At 30.1% G+C, this 21,342-nt stretch overlaps 1 protein-coding gene across 17 annotated transcripts in view; it reads left to right on the top strand.

Annotated features, from left to right (window-relative positions):
• LOC106466922 (C-terminal-binding protein-like) overlaps window positions 1-19,378 on the top strand; it is a 93,974-nt gene extending 74,596 nt beyond the window's left edge. For 16 of the 17 annotated variants that reach the window (XM_013927234.2, XM_022395003.1, XM_022395005.1 and 13 more), the window contains 8 exons: window positions 5,368-5,491; window positions 7,700-7,848; window positions 9,502-9,659; window positions 10,877-11,021; window positions 12,439-12,645; window positions 12,946-13,170; window positions 16,108-16,239; window positions 17,403-19,378. In XM_013927234.2, the coding sequence (XP_013782688.1) occupies window positions 7,800-7,848; window positions 9,502-9,659; window positions 10,877-11,021; window positions 12,439-12,645; window positions 12,946-13,170; window positions 16,108-16,239; window positions 17,403-17,752 (1,266 nt within the window). In that variant the 5' untranslated portion in view covers window positions 5,368-5,491; window positions 7,700-7,799 and the 3' untranslated portion in view covers window positions 17,753-19,378. Of the gene's footprint in view, window positions 1-3,625; window positions 3,777-5,367; window positions 5,492-7,699; window positions 7,849-9,501; window positions 9,660-10,876; window positions 11,022-12,438; window positions 12,646-12,945; window positions 13,171-16,107; window positions 16,240-17,402 lie in introns of all 17 variants that reach the window. The other variant, XM_022395010.1, reaches the window with a different exon arrangement.
• Window positions 19,379-21,342: the final 1,964 nt, after the last annotated feature.

Here is a 21,342-nt window from a genome sequence, read left to right as displayed (position 1 = left end):
GGGAGTTTTCGCAATACATATTTAACACTATAAGTTATGCATATTTCTAAATATAAGTATAATCTAAACAAACGTCGATATTAAAATAAATATATAATAATAAATCCATCACATCTCTTATTTGTTTACTGCTCACGAGATGTCATAAAACATTAGAATGGTATCGCCTTCCCTGCTATGTCACTCGTGCCAATTTCCGTACTACTGCAAAAACTGTGTCTTTAGAGTGCTATATTGCTGCATAATTTTCAAATTGGCAAAGTTGTTTGGCTTTTTTAAAATTATTATTTACACTATGTTTTTTGATTGTGTTCCAAGCCAGCGTGGAAGTATTGTAGATGTACTACAGCAGGGCTTATAGAACTCCAAAGTTGAGTTTTTAAAACATATCATTCTACTTCTAAAGTTGTTTTCGTGTACAAACTAACATACTTTTTATACGTTACACGCCATTCTCCAACTTTTATTTTACATTTATTTCAGTTGGTTCTGTCAAGGATTTTAAACCATTTACTTTTTTCAACTTTGTTACTTTGAAACATCCACGAATTATATATATTTTCCTGAGAGACTTCATTCCATTTCTATCAAATATTTTTTGTCCATATAACCTAAAGTTTTGCTTGTAGAATCTTATTGAAGTTGTTCTTTCACACAACTTTAAATGTTTGTATAATAAAATCCATGTTCACTATTTTGAACTACATAATATTATAACCGTTATGATAAATAATGCCTGAAAACAGTAGTTGAATTTTCAAAATACATGGACTTAATAATATCGCCTGCATAATAATTTCGGCTGCATAATAATAATAATAACGGTTTATTTATTATTATAAAACTTTTAGTACAAGTTTTCGACACAAAGCTGAGTGTGAGTTAATTTTTGTTATACTGCAACGCGAAATTTGTGCAGATTATAGATTTATATTGGGCAAAAAAAGGCTCTATGTGAGCGTAAATAGAAAATTAACTTGACTTATAAATTATGTTTAATGCCTGTTCAAAAATAAGATATATATGCATGTCAGCACTTATGAAGTTATTTGTAGTAATTATGTTCTAATTTGGAAACCAGTGTAGCGTGAGTTTGTGTGAATGATTGTTAGGGTTACTTATAGAAGGGTATAGAAAATGAAAAATATCATAAAAAGGATCATGAACATACCTCGTTATGATAATTCTATAACATTTGAAACGAAATTAAAAGTTGTATAGGTTAACACAAACAAGCATGCAATGTATATTCTGGGTTTGAATTAGTAATTCTTACAAGAATAAGCACCGTTCAATAATTTACACAAATAAGTTGGGGGGGGGGGTGATTGAACCCTCGCAGACTAAGAAAAGTCACTCAGTTTGGTCACTTACTCAGGTAGTGTAGAATCATCAATGTCGCCATTCAACAATGATTTTTAATTTACACGGTTTCTAATGTTACTCGACATTGTAAATACCAAAATACATAGTTTAAAGACGTATTTGGTCACTTACTTAGGTAGTGTAGAATCATCAATGTCGCCATTCAACAAACGTCTTTAAACTATGTATTTTGGTATTTACAATGTCGAGTAACATTAGAAACCGTGTAAATTAAAAATCACTTTAGTATGCTTAGAAACTTGGTACCTAAAAAAATATCATCTGTATTTGTTTCCTGTTGTTTTTTTTATGTATACTAACACATAAAACATTAGTGCCTTATGCTTTCTTGGTGAGGGGTGGGGGACTTTTTTTTTACATTTCATCTGTTAACTTTGATATCAGTGTAAATAGAAGACTCGAATCCATAATTTTTCCCATTGTTTTATTCCTGGAACAACCCAACCCCCTACCTTCATCAGATGTTTTTAAAATTTTCTAACATTGTTTATATCTGTTACGCATTATAGTGTATATTGATTATTCGATTTTTGTTTCGATATTCATTAAATATGTGGGTGGGTGTGCTTTGGTTTCCTACGTTATAGTAGCTTAAGTTTAAAAAAAAACATTTGATATTAATGGCTTATTAAATTGAAGAAAAACATATTTCGTAAAATTACCTTCTGCAACTACGGTTATAATTTATTTGTTCGTCATTAAAAATGGGGTATTTTTATGTTGTTATTTGTCAAATGTGCTGTTTCGTAGTTGAAAATCATATATGAATTGTTGACAGTTTGAAGAATCGTCAGCAATTCTTTTCAAAACATCAAATCATGTTATCAGTGCACTGGAAACTAGAGTTGTTTTTGTGTCGATGAACACGTGCATTTGGTAGTTCATTCTGTTCTAGTCTTAAAATGCTTTTCACAACCACTAACTCTTGGTTTAGCATGTCATAATTTCAGGATAGTGAGTTTATACATAATTTAACCTTTGAAAGGCAAACATTCAATTAATTTATATGTAGTTGTACAATTATTCTTGCTGAATAATTACAGAAAGCGTTTGTTGTCATTAAAGTCAAAAACGTAGAACAGTAGTCCAAGTTTCAAAATTAGGTCAGCACTACACACACTAGTAGTATGTTTCATAATAATAATTAAAGGTTCAGCGTAGTTGGCTGCGGGAAATTTGAATAGATATCCTTACTGAAAACTACGCACGCACTCAAAGTCAAGTTATTGTGATATCAACTGAAACTCAGCATTTAAAATTGGGTCAGTACAGAATATTGAAAATGTACAACTTTGTTCATAAGAATCCGGTAATTTCAGCCTTTGGAGTAAGAATAATATTGGCAAGTATACAACGTAATTGTGGCCATTTGTCATGGTGTAATTCCATGTATACACGCATTACAGTCTATTTTTGCATTTTGCATACGTATAATACTTATTGATAAACTTACAATGGATTTAAAATGTGTATGTACCAGTAATTGATCATTTTTTTACATGCACTTTTTATTTGCATGTGTGTGACTTGAAGATGTTGCTTTATTGTTGTACGTTGAAACACAGTAATGCAACTTTAATTTAATTTGTACAGCGTGTAATATGGAACTTAATAGTTCACACTGAGTAACAGAATAGCTGAGAACTACAGTTTAAAGGAATTTCGGCTCTCTTCAGCCAACTTAGGCTGAAGATAAAGTGTGGATTTCAGTTTATTATGATACGAGTTTCACTTACGAATGTGAGATGCTATATTTCATGTGGCAGCTTGTATCGCCCCAGGACTAAAAAACATGTGCTAGATGTAGGTAGTAAGCTAAGTAACTTAGTAAGTTTCAAACTCTCTTCTGAGGCTCTTTGTTTAAAAACATACAAAGCTTTGGCGGTGGGTGGTGATGACTAGCCGCCTTCCCTCTAGTCTTACACTGCTAAATTAGGGACGGCTAGCGCAGATAGCCCTCGTGTAGCTTTGCGCGAAATTCAAAAACAAACATACAAAGCTCACATAATCTAAAAATAATAGTAAGAAGAAAGATTATTATTCAGTCATTATCAAAAAGCTTAGTCGTAAGAAAAAAAAGTGTTCACTTCACTTGATGTATATTAATGTGAACAGTACGTGTAAATAAATGGAAGCAGTTTTGACCAAAACTTTAGGTTTAGAATTTAGGTGTGATTCTTACAATGTACTAGGCAAAGTAGCAAGCCTAGTTGATGGTGCATTTCTGTTTTTATTTTAGATTTAGCTGACAAGCCGGAAAGAAAACAATTTCTAGAGCGTTACATTGTTTGAACGCAACATATAGAAATGTACTGGTAGCATAAACCGGCCTTTGTTATTGATGCTGACATGAAATAAAATACATTTTGCTTTTCATCAAAACCGGCTCTGTAAGTTAAATACATTGTCTAATTTATTGCTGAGAAATAAAAATATGGCATTTTGAGTTGACACTCCAATCAAAAACAAGGAGTTGAGTATGGTTATCAGACAAGAGACAGTGTGTCAGTTAACAATATATACGTGATTATTATGTCCATGAGTTAACACTTCTAAGTTTTAAAAAATAAGAAAGAATAACTCAGCATCATTGTTAAGATTGTGAAAAAAAGTTAATTAAAGTTCGTATATGTACGTGATTGAAAAAAAAGTATTAATCATGATACTTTTACTCAGAAATTATTAATGTGCCCTTAAAAAGGGTTAGTTTTGTGTATTGTGGAAAATATTAATTTGAAGTACTGAATCAAATAATTCATTCTAAGTAGGCAGGTATAGAAATAATGAAATAAAATTACATTCACTCAAGGGAAAACTATCAGGAAGATTACATTCTCTCCTTTAAAGTTGCATTTAATAATTAATTGTTTTTTTATTTAATCAATGAAATATGGTCATTTTCATGGGTTGTAACTAAAGGAAAATGGATGGACCATGCATTTCCATTGGGAAAGCTATCTAAAAAAATGAAATTCCTTGGGAATACAGAAATGTAATATTTTGATACCTGGTAGGCAAAATTAAAATAGAAGCAACTTGTAACAGGAATCTTGGCATTGTTGTCAGTACATGAAGCACCATTCTCAAGATTGATAATTGTTCACTTTGAAGGAGTTCAAGTTTATTGAGAGGAATAGCAACAAGAAAACACAAAAGTCATAAGATACCATTCACAATTGTCATCATTAAAAAAAATTATTGAACATTGTTCCATAATCCCAAGACCAACCCATGCACCCTCTTTTATTGAACTTAAAAGTGTTGAAATAAAAGACTTGGTATGGATTGAGAAGAATGAAATAAATATCCCGTTAGTCACATTTATTAAAGAAGAATATTGGTAGGAAAGAGATAAAAATATATTAACTCTGTCAGCAATTTTTAGGCATTTGTTTTATATACCCACCTTCATTAAACATTGTTGAGTAGTTTTAATGATGACAATTTTGAATGGTCTCTAAAGTGTTTATAAAAATTAGATTTTTTTTAAATAAGTTTTGTTATTCAAAGTTATCATTGTAATAGAAAAGCTATTTTGTGACCTAATGTTATTACCAAGAAATTTCTGCATAATTTCCTTGTATCAGAAAAAAAAAAACTTCAAAATGTCCTACAGATGAATAGCTATAAAGAAAGCTGTTAATATTCTTTTGTCTAGTTCGTGCCATCAATAAAAAGAAGAGAGAGAAAAAAGTTTTGTTTTCACTTGCTAGAAAGACTAGATTAGAATTGTTTTGTCAATATATCAATTAAAGAACCAACATAATGGAATTAATGTCATAACATTATGCAAAATATTTTAGTAATGTATTAAAATGATCAACTGCTCCTTTAGATATGAGAACTATACATTGTGGGTTAACATAACAGATGAACTAGTGTTCCTAGTTATGTATTACAACTCTTTGGTATGGTTAAATTTTGGTTGTTATCTTAATTTTGAACTCTTGTAAGTCATAACAGTTTTTGCTTTGTTTCTAGGAGTGCCTAGCAGAAAAACTTCACTAGTGGAGCAGACATTCTGTGTATGGGGATTTTTGAATTGCCTCTTCTTCCATTGTCAAAATAACAGAAAGCAGGCTGATATAGTCTGATTTCTAGTGAAGTAAGTGTTGGGAAGAGTCCTTTGATGGGTGTGTAATATATATATTTTTTTAAATACAAGTAGTGCAATAGCATCAGTAAAAATTTAGACCTTGTAACTTGAATCAATAACAAATGCAATAAGCTACATGAAATATTTGCCACTATTCAACTTTTGCTTTTATAAATTATCTTCAAAATTCTTTGATATTATACAAAAAGTTATGTAAGTGAATAACAACTTAACTGTGATCATAATGATATTATTGTTGGACAGATTAGTGTTGTGTTATAGAAGGAAATCATATTTTTGGCAGGAATGATTTAAGAATTTTTGTCTTTTATTCTCTTAAACCCCTTTACAGCATTAAAAACTGAAAAAGGTCTTGTTAGTATGATGATAGAAGTTACAGATTAATTAATTCAAAGACAACATCTTCAAATAAAATTAATTTTATCATTAAATATTCATTTAAAACTACTATAAAATAGCTGTAGTTCTATAGTGTTGTTCAATGACCTCAGAAGAGTGAATCTCAAGAGGTTTTTTATGATGTACCAGAGCTTCAAGTTAATTCAATGAGGCTGTGCCTTTAAAGAGTTATCAAAAAATAAGTTTAATAAGATGTGTAACTTGTATATGTGCATACATTTAGTGAATAAATCAAAAAGAAAGAAACCACTTCAATACAGTTATGTGGTTTATACATCAATATTGAAAACTAGCCAAATTGGATAAATACATATGTTTGCTGTAATAGTATTAATTAAGGACATATGATGAATGTGATGACTGTCCATTAGGGTTATTCAGATATACTGCAAACATTAATAGTGAAGTTGCTATGGTAACACATTAAAAAGTTGCAGTGTTTTAAAAGTGCACTAAAATTTATAGTTTACAAAACTTGTTTAATTGGAAATGTGTTTTTTTTTCATTTTGAGTTATAAAATTAATTAAAAAATTTGCATTTCATAATTCCAATCAACTTTTGAAAGTGTTGAAGGTAAAACCATTAATGATGGCTTGCAGATACAAACTGTAATATATGTCATAGTATAGCAGAGTTCAATAGTTTGATCTTTTTTTTCTTTCTTTGAAGGAATGTGTTGAATAAAAATTGTTATATATTTGATTAATAATCAAAACTACAAATGAAATATATGGGTTTAAAACAAAAGTTGTTGGGTTTTTGTTCGCCAAAAACCTAATTATGGTTTTGTGTGATAAAAATATCATTGTATCAGTAGCAATTTAGAAAAATATGCTATAAAGTTAGTTTTTAAAAAAGCAGAACTTAGAAATTCCAAAATTGAAATGATATATTAAAGCTACAGTAATGTTAGGAAATATTTGTTTGTACGAAACTACTAACTCTAGACTTTGTTTATATACAATTTAACTTTTTTCAGAAGCCAATCAAGCTTGAAAAAAAAGTTATGTCAAAAGAATATATGTTAAATAAGGTGTAGCAATTTTATTCCTTCATTACAATGAATTAATGAAGCATTTATCTTTAAATGATAATATTTAATTATCACATGTACATGCTTTTACAGTACTGTATATTTCTGTACATCTTACAAAATAGATTTTGCACTCTGATACTTACTAGATGATTTATTAATATTAGCTTCTGATCAAAGAAGTGATCTACATAGATCATAACATGGTAATGAATATAGCTAATTTGATATGTTCTTACTTATAATTATTATAATGTACTATTTCATCAGTAGTCACTCTTTTGTAATTATACAGTTTTGGTTTTTTAATTCTACAAAGAACAAATTAAAGCTCAATGTTGATGTTACAGTGTTTGTTCTTATGTCAATAGTTTATTTGTATAAAATTTTATTTTAGCACTTTTTGATGATGGCCCAGTGGCATAAATAGACTTAGATTAAAACTGTATGTCGGGTTGATTCCTGTTTAAATGAAGGTAAATGTTAAACATACCAGACATTAACTGATAAATATATGTCTCTAGTCTTTCATCAGTTCATGCATGATATGATCATACATTTAAATTACTGTATCTTCCTATTTTCAGTCTATTTCCAAGGGAAAGAAATGTTTTTATGTTAAATGGTATTAAGTTTAGCAAGCTGATAATGTTGGTACTTTGCCATGAACTTATTTTTAATGTTTGCACAAAAGTTCCATTAAAGCATATTTCAGTCCTTAGGATTTCGAGCTGTGTTATAAATAGTGGATTTATGTTTTTAGGACATTGCATAATTTTTTGGCTGAGAAATAATCAGAAATATAGGCAGAAGCTGCTCAAGTTGAAATTCCAGTGTACATAAAACCTCTGGAGGTTGCACATATGGACAAGAAGAAGCCTCTTAAGAGACCCCGAATGGATAACCCATCAAGTAGGTCATATGACATAATAGGTATTAAAAATAAAGAAATAATTATTGTTATTAATCCTTACCTCTAAAAATCTAGTTTGTAAAGGACTTAATTACAATTCACTTGTTTGATCTGGTTCACCTCATAATTGTTGTTGATGGTATAAATAGTGCCAATACTACTACAATGTTTGTCATATCCCAGCTGACCTCATCAAACTGATTAGTGCTGGTATTGTGCAAAAGACCTCACTGGCTCTGGATATGGCAGATGTAGTGTGGTTGATATTTTAAGTATTCTTCTTTACTTTCATTCATAAGTTCTTTGAATGATGAAAAGAACCACCAGTAAAGACTGTGTAACTTAAGATATGTAAAAGTATCTATTAAGCTTATTTGATAGTGATATCGAAAAGCTTGTATTTTGTTTTGTGGATAGAACATTCAGTAATTATCTCAGAAAAATTCTTAATTATTAAAAGATAATTTAAAAAGTAAAGATTATATTGCCTGAATTTAATTGAAATTGAATTGTAAATTTGAGAAAAACAAGATTTGTTTGAAGCTTTTTTTTTGAAAAATTATTATTCTTACTAAGTGGATTAGTTTGGTAAAGTGAACGTTAGGTTTTAAGGGACAATTATTTTTAGTTAAGAACAGATAAAGAAAAAACATGTAGGCATGAAGAGGTTATTTGATACTTGCACATGCATGATTTGGGTGAATCTGTGATAGTCAACATAGTGTGTGATTTATCATAACTGAGGCTACAACGTACATGTCTGACCCAACCATCTGTCCAGCACTTATGCCCCCTTTAGCCTCCAGAAAATTATTCAAGCTTAATAGGGGGGGGGGGGCACATGGGAGGTCTATCTGATGTGGGCTTATGGCAAACTGGTTGTAATATATTGCTTAGAAAGTTAGTTTTATCTAAAAAATTTTATATAAGTGCATTGAAAAAAGCAACATAAATTAACCTAAAATGGAGACAAGCAATTTGTGTTTCCTTTTTTTTTTATCTGATTTCTTGATAATACATGTAAGGTCTGGCATGGCCTAGTGATCAGGGCACTTGAATCTTAACCTGAATATTGTAGGTTTGAATCCCATCTCCAAACAAACTTTTAGCCATGGGAGCATTATAACGTGATGGTCAATCCATCTGTTTGTGATAAAGAATAACAAAAGAGTTGTGGGTAGTATTGTCTAGCTGCTTGCTATCTAGTCTATCACTTCAAAATTTGTGATGGCTATTGCAGATAGCCCTTGAGTAGCTTTTCACAGAATTCAAAACAAACAAACAAAATAATACTGTGGAAAAAATTATTTTTTGGTGTCATTTTTTATTTAGTTTACATGTATTAAGAAATGTTTGCTGTTTTTTACTCTTAGAAAATGGTTTGGGTATAATGTAAATTAAATCTTAAAGTTGCTTTTAAATCTAACTTGTTTCTTCTGATTATTATTTTTATGTTTTAAGAACTACTAATCTGTAAATGATTTGCAGTAATTGGGCGTATTTTATTCTAACATAAGTCTTATTTCCTACTAAAATTACTTAATAACAACTTAAATCATTAATAAAAACAACTAAATTTTTTCATGTCCAGAAGTATGTGTTTCTAAGTTGTGCATGTGGTTTTGTTGTTTCAATATAAAAAATTTCAACAGTTGGAATTCGTGGCCCAATAGCGAATGGCCCTCTACATTCTCGCCCTCTTGTTGCATTACTTGATGGTCGAGACTGTTCTGTTGAGATGCCAATCCTTAAAGATGTAGCTACTGTTGCCTTTTGTGATGCTCAATCCACCCAAGAAATCCATGAAAAGGTAAGAATTACAAAAAAATCGTATTAAATATTTCAAAAAGAGGAAAGTGTGAAAATAGTTTATATAGTCAGAAATTTAAAACTTTTTTATTGTTGATGTTATGGTACTGTAAAGGAAGCCATTACAAACTGCTTTGTCATAAGTCTATAAATTTGGAAGAGAGTTAAGAGATCATTTGTCAAAAGAAAAAAACAAATAACATACTATTTGAGTTTCCCTGAAATATTTAATTTTCAGAATTATAAAATTTTCTGTTTAGAGAAATCTGGTGCTCTATTTGACTAAACATAGGCAAAGTTTTGATTACTTAGTATGCAGTTAGTAGTAGTAAATATTATAGCTGAGTGATTAATTGATATAATCGGTTAATATAATGAAAATTGGTGTTTCATATTATTACTGTTCTTGATTATTCTAACTATCCATATAATTAGAATATTGCCATTATGATTTATCATTGTTATCTTTGATCAGTTCAAGGTTAAGCTTGATCAATTGTCACATGTCATTGAAATAATCAGCTAATTAAAATAAGACCAACAATTAATTGGTTATTAAATTGTAATAATTGCCCAGCCCTAGTACATATATTTTTTTACTTTGGTGGTGGTCATGAAACTAAATTAAAAAGTTACTATTTCATGAAAACATACTTGCCTGTAAGTGTTATTGTGTTATTTTTTTACGTTCCTTTTAGCTAATTCTTTTTGAATTTTCAATCAGAATTGTGTAAAATTAATATTTTGGATCTCAAACACTTAAAATTTACATATTGATAAAAAACCCACAAGAACTGAACTTTTTTAAATTGTGAGTGAATTATTACATACAGTTTTAAAAATTAAATATGGACTTTCAATATTACACAAAATTACTGGTTTATATTAGTAAGCATATATTTCAGAATTTAGAAAAGCAACCTTATATTCAATTTTTAGTCTGACTAAAACTTACTTTTGTTTTTAGAATAATTTGCCCTGTAGTACCATAGACTGGTATTCAACAGTGTAAATATATAGTTGTTGGCATCTTGACCATTACAAACACAGTTATTGTAGATGATGGAGCTAATCAGTCATGCTGTAAATTATATAATTTTCCATGAAAAAGATTAGGTAATGAAACATAACGAAATGTAGACCATTAGTTTTATGTCACATTTGTGTGTAATTTTAAAAACTAACTATCTGTTTAAAGTAATGATTTTTATTTTCCAGGTGTTAAATGAAGCTGTTGGTGGACTAATGTGGCACACAATTACTTTGTCTAAAGAAGATCTAGAAAAATTTAAGGCTCTTCGAATTATTGTTCGCATTGGTTCAGGAGTTGACAATATTGATGTTAAAGCAGCTGGAGATTTAGGTAATGTTCTAAAAAATTATATACAATTTTGTTGTCAATCTGACTTCAGTCTTACTTTTTTTTTTCTTTATCTACTGTTTTATTCATTACTAGAGTGCAGTAAAAAGTGATACATGTTAGTAATGTCTTCAATAGTTCTTATTGAATCTTTTTAATACTTATTGTCTTAATGGCATAACAAACTTTGCAAGTAATGTATGTTTGATTATAGGAGAAACTAAAAACACCAGTAATTAAATTATGAGTTCTGTGCAGACTCTGGTTAAGCCATTATGCTATTAATCATTATTTTGATTTTGAAATAATTTTAACAGACAAATCAAAATTACTTTTATTCTTCTAGAAAGTACCAGTCAAAGACGTTTTAGTGATTAAGTTTTATTGGTGGGAGTGGGAAAGGAATCCCAAAAGTTTGTAGCAATAATTATATTGGACCCCAAAAATAACTATCTCTTACCTAAAAATAAATAGGCATCAATCAGTACAATTTTGTTGCACACTTTTAGAAATCCAAAGTTTTAAGCAAATTATTTATAAAAATTTATAGTAATAAAAAAGTAATTGTTGTTTAAGACTCCATAACATGGGTATTTATATTGATTAAATAGATTGTGTGGACATTCACTGCATTAAATTTTATCTTTTAATGTGAGCTTTCAGCCCTTTTGCCTTCATCAGGGCTATAAGAGCCAAAACCCATAATAGACAAAAAAAAAATAGAATGATGCAATGAATGTCCATGAAAGTTATTTAAACTGTAACAAAAGATGTCACATTTGAACCTAATTTACAAAAGTACAAATAAAATTTCATATTTGGAAGCTAGAAACAAATATCCATATGTTTAGAATTATAGGAAAATTGCACTAAACCTCTCAAGCTATCATTGAAAGTGACAAGTTGTAGTTGAATCTGTGGTTAGTTTGCACATTTGTTTTAGTCATTGAAGATTTATGAAAATAATTTGTATCAAAAAAGTATTAATTTTATATACTGGCCTTTACATGCTTTATAGGGCATTTGGTTCCATTTCAGGAATTGTAAACTTCTTCCATTTCAGGGTTTCTAAGCCATTTTGTTGCTTCAATGAAAAATATTAGTAGCTGCTATTTTTAAATTTTCTTTTATACACTAGGATTTCTCACCTGTTCTTACTTTGAATTTGCATATGTAGTCAACAGGTAAATATTTTGATTTATCACTTAACAGTTTCCTCATAATAGTGTAAGATTTAAAGTAATATAGGTATTTTACATGGTGAGGCAATGCAATCTCAAGGTCAAATCTGGATGGCCCATTAAGCTAATTTATGTCTTAAAATATTTTGTGTTATTGACTCTTCATATTTTCATTTGTACTTTTCTAATGTTTTTTGGGCTTTCACTAATTTTAATCTGAAAATGTAAATATCTTTCAGGAATAGCAGTTTGTAGTGTTCCAGGCTATAGTGTAGAAGAAGTGGCTGACACAACATTGTGCCTAATTTTAAACCTTTATCGGAGAACATATTGGTTAGCCAACATGGTTCGAGAAGGGAAGAAATTCCAGGGTCCAGAACAAGTCAGAGAGGCTGCCCAAGGATGTGCACGGATTCGAGGAGATACACTTGGAATTGTTGGACTTGGTAATGCATTTTATTTATTATAATATGAGAAAAATGTCCCCAATATATCTCACTACCAGCTCGTATGAAGAATTCTAGAATTCAATATCACCAAAGTACTTACTACTTGTAGTACAGGAGTCACTTTTAGTTATACATACAAATACATAATACATAAATACAAATAAATTATTGTATAATTTGGTTATGAGATAAAATGTTGTACCAGCTATTCATTGTAGTTGTTGGCAATTTTTGTATAAAGATATTAAAGAGTTTTGAGTTCTATAGTCTTGGGATTATTTATTTACATGCACACAGGCCGTGTTGGCACAGCTGTAGCCTTGAGAGCTAAGGTGTTTGGTTTCAATGTCATTTTCTATGACCCTTACCTTCCTGATGGAACAGACAGAGCACTAGGCCTGAACAGAGTGTATACACTCCAAGAACTGTTGTTTCAGAGTGACTGTGTATCCCTGCATTGTACACTAAATGAGCACAACCATCATCTAATCAATGAATATACTATTAAACAGATGAGGCCAGGTAAGAATCTTGTTGCCTAATATTTAAGACAACTAATAACTTGATTTCCACTATATATATATATGTATTAAATGTGTGGTGATACAGTGATATGATACATGTATCGTGAAGTCGTGATACAATTGTAACCATATATTATCCAAAACGATACGGTTTATGTATCTTCACAAAATTTGGCAAGCTTTCAGCAAACAGTCTTTTGTACAGAAAAAAATCATAATTTCTGATAAAGTATTTTTGCAAAAAATTAATGATTCAATAAATGAAGATGAGTATTGAGTACTACATGTTGTCTTCATTTCTTTTATCAAAAACATTACATGCAAACTAACATAACAAATTAACAATAACAAAATAGACAGACAGATATTAACTTTTTTTTATTTTACTTCTTTTGCCAGCTGCCATTTTGTTGATCAAACCTGAGAATTTGAAAAAGTACTGTAAAGTGTGAAGTACTTAAATAAGACAATGTTAGTAATATAGATAATAAATTATAGACAAGACTGTTAAACCTTGTAACAAACTGTTAGTAAAACTTTTGTATCTATATATGTATTGTATCGCAGCATCAATATCTAGATAAGCATTGTATCGACTACTATGATGAAGTACATACCCCTAATGTGTATATATGTATGTGTGTGTGTGTGTGTGTGATTAAAGCAACCAGAAGTATTAATGTTTTTTGGTTTTTTATATAACTGGTAATTTGGATTTTATGTAGTTGTTCAGGAGTCTTAAGCCAGAGCTCCTCAACTGTTTTTAAGAGGGCCATTTTGGAAAAAGTTAGGAGTACATGGGCCAGTTATTTTACATTGCACATTTTTAAGTAACATAATAAATATTATATAAAGTAATGTTAGTATATTGAACAAATTTCTTTATATAAAGAGTACTTTAATATCAGAACAATGTAAGTTAGGAGTATGCAGGGCAGATATATTTTATGCTATACATTTTAAGCGACATAATAAATATTATTTAAAGTATTTTTAATATATTAAACAAATTTAACTATACAAATAGTGTTTTAATAAAAGAACAGTGTAACATTTGAGTATCATTACAAGCATGTCTGTAGGACAGTGCATACTTGTATTATTTTTCATAATAAAATTATTATACATTTTAATAAGGACATGTGCATCACTATAATGATCATAAAAAGATTTTGTACATCATTCTCACAAGTTTTTTAAGATGGTGCTGTTTTTTTCCCATATTTCGTTATTTTTCATAATTCTTTTTGCTGATTGTCAGTGGGAAACTAGGTTGTCCCATGTGGCCCACAAGCTGCCATTAGAAGAGCCCTGCCCTAAGTCAAACAAATGTGTCAGAACATTTCCTGACCTTTTTTTTTCATTTATCTTTGTAAATAAGCATTCAACTTTCTCTTTTCTATTTTTCTAATTCAGCAGATTTTTGACATTGGTGTCAATAAATTTTTGTACTTGAAATGCTTTTTATTTTATTTTTCAAATCAAATGATGAACACTTCAGTTTAGAAGAAAATCTTGTCATAATGCTGTTACAAGAAAACTATACTAATGTTGGTGGAGAAGGTATTGAATTAACAGTTCTTGCAATATATACTGGAACTGTTCTAAACAATGTTTAACATTTGAAGATTTTCTAGCTTTGATGTTCTCAGTCATACTTTCAACTGTTCATTAGACATAAGACCTTTTTTATTACTGTAGTAAATATAATTTCTGCCTTGCCATATTATACATTTTAATAATATTTTAATGGGGGGGGGGTTATAGCAATCTGGTCCGTCCATGTTTCTGCGCATGTATATCGAAACTAATAGACCAATGTACACAAAAATCTACACAATATGGGAAGTCAGTATGGGACAGTCCTTCTCAAATTTGATCTGAATTCTTGATCACTTTGAAGCATTTTTTATAATGGGGAGATAAAGCATTTTCACAGTTTTGGGTTAATAACTCTTTAAAGTGTGATTGGGTTTATACCCAATTTCATGGACACATCAAGGTTGAGACTCTTCATCACACTACAAAAAATGATCTGGTTCATCGATCATTCTGGATCTGAGAAGGACTTTCTGTGTTTTCGAAGGTGAAATTTGACGTTATCCAATATACATGCATGTAGTCTCGAAAAGGAGAGGTGTGGTGAGGGTATGCAGTCTCTCTGATTGCTCTTGATTTTTAATAGTCATTGTGCTGTTAGCTTTTATTCACTAACTCAGGAGGCTTTTTGTTTGTTTAGTATAACATAACCATGTTTTTTATCCTTGATTTGATTGTTATTGCATTTACAGAGTAAATTCAGAGCCTGTTTTTTGGTTAGTAGCATGTAGAATTTGTTGTTAATTCATTATACTGTATATTTTAATATCAGTTTTAAAACTTCCATCTATATTTTACAGTAAGTTGTAAACCATTATTCATACAGGAGAGTATAGACGTTTTGTTGTTCACACAGTATACTGTTTTTTTGTTGTATACTTTGTAAACCTTTTTGGTCATTAAATTACTTGATTTTCATCCTACACACTAAGAATGTTGTTTTATTATTTCATTATACTTTTGTGCAGCACATATATATATATATATATATATATCAAGTACATGTATTTTTGTTTAATTACTGTAATACAAGTTTCATATTTTTCACTACTTTTGATGAAATTATTTGGTTAGCTTTTAAACTGTAGTTTTTCATAACTTTACCAAAAAAATTTATGACTAGTAAAACAACCAAAAGTTAAACAGCATCGCTGTTTTCTGTTTTAGTAGCTTGCAATTTTTTAATCGTCTTTTGTTATATTTTTCCCCAACTTCAGAAAATAAAAATCATTTAAATATAACTAATGGAGACGTATCAAATACTGTGGGGAAATGAGAAATGTAAATACAATGTTTTTTGTATGCAACTGAAATGTAACATCTTCACTATACATAGGTGCTTTCCTAGTTAACACTGCCAGAGGAGGATTAGTGGATGAAAATGCCTTAGCTTTAGCCCTCAAGGATGGCAGGATCCGTGCCGCTGCTTTAGATGTCCAGGAAAATGAACATTATAGTATTCATGCTGGTAAGTGAAAGATGTATAAATACAGTTTATTAAGAACTGATAACTGACTTCACTTTCACTTATTTCCATTTCTGTTTAGCCTATGATGTTTCAACAAATGAAAGAACATTTCAGTGGCAAGAATGCTATACAGTATTAAAGATTGAATTTATTCCAGTCTTATTCAACTAACATTTATATTACATGTATGATTTCTTTATTGTTTTGCAAGGTTGGTGTTGACTATATTATAGTTTGTTCCAGTACAAAACATTTAAAATGCTATGAAGTGAATGTCTTACCTTAAATTAGAATGAGAAGTTCCTTGAAGTACATGCTTTGTTTCTCATGTTGAATTATGTTAATTAATAGTTCATTCAGTCTTTCAGGTACTATAATTGTTATATCTCTGTGTACCATTTGAATATGTTTGCTTATATGACTGTTTTTTAAGAAAAAAGCTAGGGATTCTGTATGTGTTAAGACTGATGTAATTTAATAAAATGTCTTAGACCATGTTGTTTCAAGTTTTTCAAAAAAATATTATGCATTATCAGCAAACATGCTATCAGGAACATGTTTGTGTACAGGATTCATTGGGAAAGCCAAAATAGCAAAAATTTACCTTAGTTTCATATGAGCAGTAAAGGAAAAATTTTGCTATTTAGATCACTAACCTTGAAAGAAATGTTAAACTAGTTGAATATGCACAGGAAATTTCTGAAAACTGAGAAATAGTTTCAAACATAAGGATTTTTTTTTAAGTGTAACAACTTAGAAATAATTATTCATCGCAAGTAATGGGTAACATATATGTTAGCTCTCTTCACTTAGGCACTGGCTGGCCCTGTAGTTTTTATGAATAGATCAAACTAATAAAATGTTTAAAAACCATCTGAATTGTGTGTGTGTATATATATATATATATATATATCACATGTTAGAAACTGTAAAGTGTAAGCCATCGAAGTTAAAGTGTTAAGCTTAGCATTTAATGTTCTTCATATTTTTTTATAATAGTAAAACATGTATGAAATATTAACATAAAAATCACTTTAGTGATCATATTTCTTTTTAGTTAACGTGGAATAGAATGTATGACCTGAATTCTAACAAAATTAATAATTTTCATTATTAGAAAACACAAAGTTTTCCTCCATGTTTATTAATATTTACCTTTCTAGGTCCATTAAAGGATGTCACAAACTTGATATGTACACCACACGCAGCATGGTACAGCGATGCCAGTTCAACAGAACTGCGAGAAATGGCTGCAGCTGAAATAAGAAGAGCAATTGTGGGCCAAATCCCTGATTCATTACGCAATTGTATCAACAAAGAATATTTAAACACAAATGGTTGTGGAGAGAATATGAATGGAGCTACTGCTTACAACTACAATCCTATGGGTGTACCCCATTCTACAACACTGGAGCCTTTATCTACAACCCCATCAATTTCAACTCCTCACTCTACACTTCAGGACACCTCAAATCACATGACCTCCAAGCCTGAAAGTTCAGAAGTCCATTAGTGTCTGTGTATATCAATCAGAACTTCTTTAATCAAAAAACTGTCTGGCCATTTGATAAATTATGACTGGTGTTTTTGATGAAAACATTTCCCCATTATGTTAATGTCTCTAAAACCCAATTGACGATAGCCATGTTTTTCTCTGTAGAAAAATATTTGCATTTCTGGTAATGCCTGAGAGTCTGTCCTACTTTGTGAAACTTAGCAAGAAAGCTGATGATCTACTGTCCATTTTGGTATGAGACTTTCAAGGATACGTACTTGAGATTCTTTTCAAGTTAAATCAAGAAAGAAGCTTTCACCATCTATAATGAGATTCATTTACTACAGAAAACATTACCTCACAAACTTTGACTTAATATGGTTATGTCATTCTTTCTTGGGCTAGCTTATTTTTATAATACAGCTTATGTAACCTTTTGTTGTCAACTTTGCTTCTGGAATAAAAAGGATACAAAAATATAACAAAGGCCAAACAGTTCAAATATGAAGGTGATCAGAACAATGACTATTGTTACCAACACTGTTTGAAAAGATAAATAAAACGAAATCTGTTTGTTGGCAATACATCTTAAACCTTGTGAGTCATAAGTTTAGTTAGTTTTATCCAACATTGAAGATTTTGAATATTTGGGTCAGGTTTTATTTTTAATTGATAAGATGTACTCTGGCTGGTTCACTGAGGCAGTAAAACCTCTGTTTACATACATATGGATATACAAAGGCACTGGTTAATGAGATCACAATTTTAGACCAACATCTGAAGTAGATGTGCAGATTTTTCCATTTTTGGTAGACATTTTATAAATTCAGTACTGTAGATGATGCTACTAATCCTACATAATTATCGTGTTGTTAAATTGAAATGTGAAACTAACTGTAAACTTACTCTTTTTCTTTTTTTTTTTTTCTATTATCATTTTTATGCATAGTGTAGTCTGTAATTTCTTCATTATATTTTCTTTCCCTTTTTATATAACATTGCACTGTGTGTGTAGAAAACTATGCTTCCTGATTCATTACATTGTATGTTGTGTAGTTTTAAGTGGATTAAAATGCAAGGAATACATATCTTAAAACAAGCATTCCATTTTTAGATAAGTAGTTTTTTGTTTTGTAGGTGATTAAAAACAAATTTCATATAGAAAACAATGCTAGTTATTTCACTGGACTTGGCTTAATGTTGTCCTATTAATGTAGCATTGACAAAAATTCTTCCTTCAAGGTACGTATGTATAGTGCCTCTAACTCTTATCATTTTAATGTTGTCACAGGGTTTTAAGTATCAATATTTTCATAATGACATACTAATTACAAAAAATGGAGTAAATCGAATTATATACAGATGTGAAACAATATTACAGGATGTCACTGGTTCTCTCAGTGGGTCATTAGATCTTCATCCGTACTTAATGATTGTTTATCATTTTATGTACGTTAGAAGATAAATGAAGTGTTGAAGATAACTGTCTGAATGAACTTATTTGACTGGGCTGGTCTAGACTGTAGTGGCAGTTGTTACTTTTATCATGTTATGAATTCATCTTGTAATGTGTGAAATCACTTTAGTTTCTGTTTCTTTGTTATTATGGTGAGAGTGAACAATAAATTTATCACTTCTATATCACGTTTTTGTCTTTGTTAATAGTCAAATAGACAGAAAAACAATACAAGTAATATATATATAATGAGTTTTCAGTGTCTGAAACCTGGCAAAAGTAGCAAATCAATTAGCAGGCATATTTTTAATGTTTATGATTTGCCTTAATTTTCAAAAGAATATCTGTACAAACCACAGATTACTCTATAATTATATATTCATAACATCCTTGATTTATTTTGTTCACTTAAACTGTACAGCAGCTTATTTATAGCAGTTTTTTTGTTAAATAGCACAGAGAAAGAAGTATTTAGCCAATACCAACATAGAGGTAAGATATATTAATAATATAATAACATGCTATATGAGATTGTAACTATCTATATAAGGATGATAGATAAATTTAATGGGGATATACAAGCAGGAATTTCTTTTACATTAAAAATTAAAAACTTCTCTTCCATAGGTTCCAACTAGCCATGAAAGACTTAATTTGGATTTTGTGGCAAAGTTTCTGAATAGCATAACTGTACTAGTGGCTTGGTATAGAAAAACATTTAGTACATTTAAAAAAAGATTACAAATGCACAAAAAAGAATTACACTAAAAATTAATAAAGCATAAACTCCAAAGAAAGTACATGAAAAAATAAACCTCAGCAAAAAAAGAAAAGAAAATGTACCAGTTTTCAAAAAGATTTAACTTAAATTACTGAACTGTCTTTTATATTACTCATTAATAGTGATATTCATATATTGTATCATAGTGTAATTTTGTGTTCTTGCTTTATGACACTGGGTTCAAAGAAATGATCAGAAAAACTGGAAAAAGTCACTGATATTTTACTCAAGATATATAGGGGACCCAAGCAATAATAATGGGTTGAAATTATTACAGTGTTGATTTTATTTTTGTTTACTTTTTTTTTGTCATATGTTAGGGACTCCATAAAAACATCATGGACCCATTTGATGCATGAACAGTTCATAAAAATGTGTTTAAAAAGAAATATGCACCTTATGAGTAATTCTACAGTTAGATTTCTTTCCTGCAGGTGGTGAAAGTTGTTAAAAGTGTGAATAGACATATTGTTCTTATGATATTTAACTTTTTCTTACAAAAACCAAATACAAATAATTTACTGATGCATTTGGCACAATAAGCAAAGGAAAAAGAAGTAGAGTTGCTTAAATTCTAGAAAAGACTAACATTGTTTTTCCAGATGGCAAAATTGTGGTCAATGAACCTGAATCATAATAAAAGTAAGGGTTAGGTATTCACTGAAAGTTGCTTACTACTCCTGATAGATGAATATACATATTTAGTCATATGGTCTAATGGTTAGCATACTCAACTTGCAATTTGTGTGACTGAATCCTGTTACCAGATATGATCACCCTTTCAGCCATGGGAGTGTTGTAATATGACAGTCAATCCCACTGAGTTGGTAGGGGTGGTATTAACTAACTGACTCCCTCTAGTTTATCACTTCAAAATTAGGGGCCATCTTGGTACACAGCCATACCCTTTCTATAAGTGGAGAACAAGCTGTAGCTCCCCTAGGGTTTAGCTGAAAGCCCCTACATTCTAAAATATGTTTCATATATAGCTAAGTTTTATTCAAATGTATTGTTACGTCTCCGTGTGTTAATTAATTTTCCGTAACTTCGTTTCCAACGAAACTTAAGCGACACAAGTTCTTTACTTAATAAAACTGGTTTATTCTTTCCGAATACAACTTTACCGATACACTTATTCTCAACAGTCGCGTTATAACAAACTATAATAACGAACGAACGTTAACTACAACAATACGTCTATCTCTGACTGCAGTTCAATTACTCATTGACTCCACACACATTACATTACCTTCTTTTATATACCAGCGTACCCTATTTCTAGTAAGAACTTGAACATTCGCCACAGTACATGATAGTTCTAGAAACGTTGCGTCACGGCGGTCATGTGACTGCTGACGCAACAATATTTAT

This window comes from Limulus polyphemus, unplaced genomic scaffold (assembly GCF_000517525.1).
Source record: "Limulus polyphemus unplaced genomic scaffold, Limulus_polyphemus-2.1.2 Scaffold2425, whole genome shotgun sequence".
NCBI lineage: Eukaryota > Metazoa > Arthropoda > Merostomata > Xiphosura > Limulidae > Limulus > Limulus polyphemus.
Note: the sequence above shows the minus strand (reverse complement) of the source record. Positions and strands in the feature narration are given on the sequence as shown.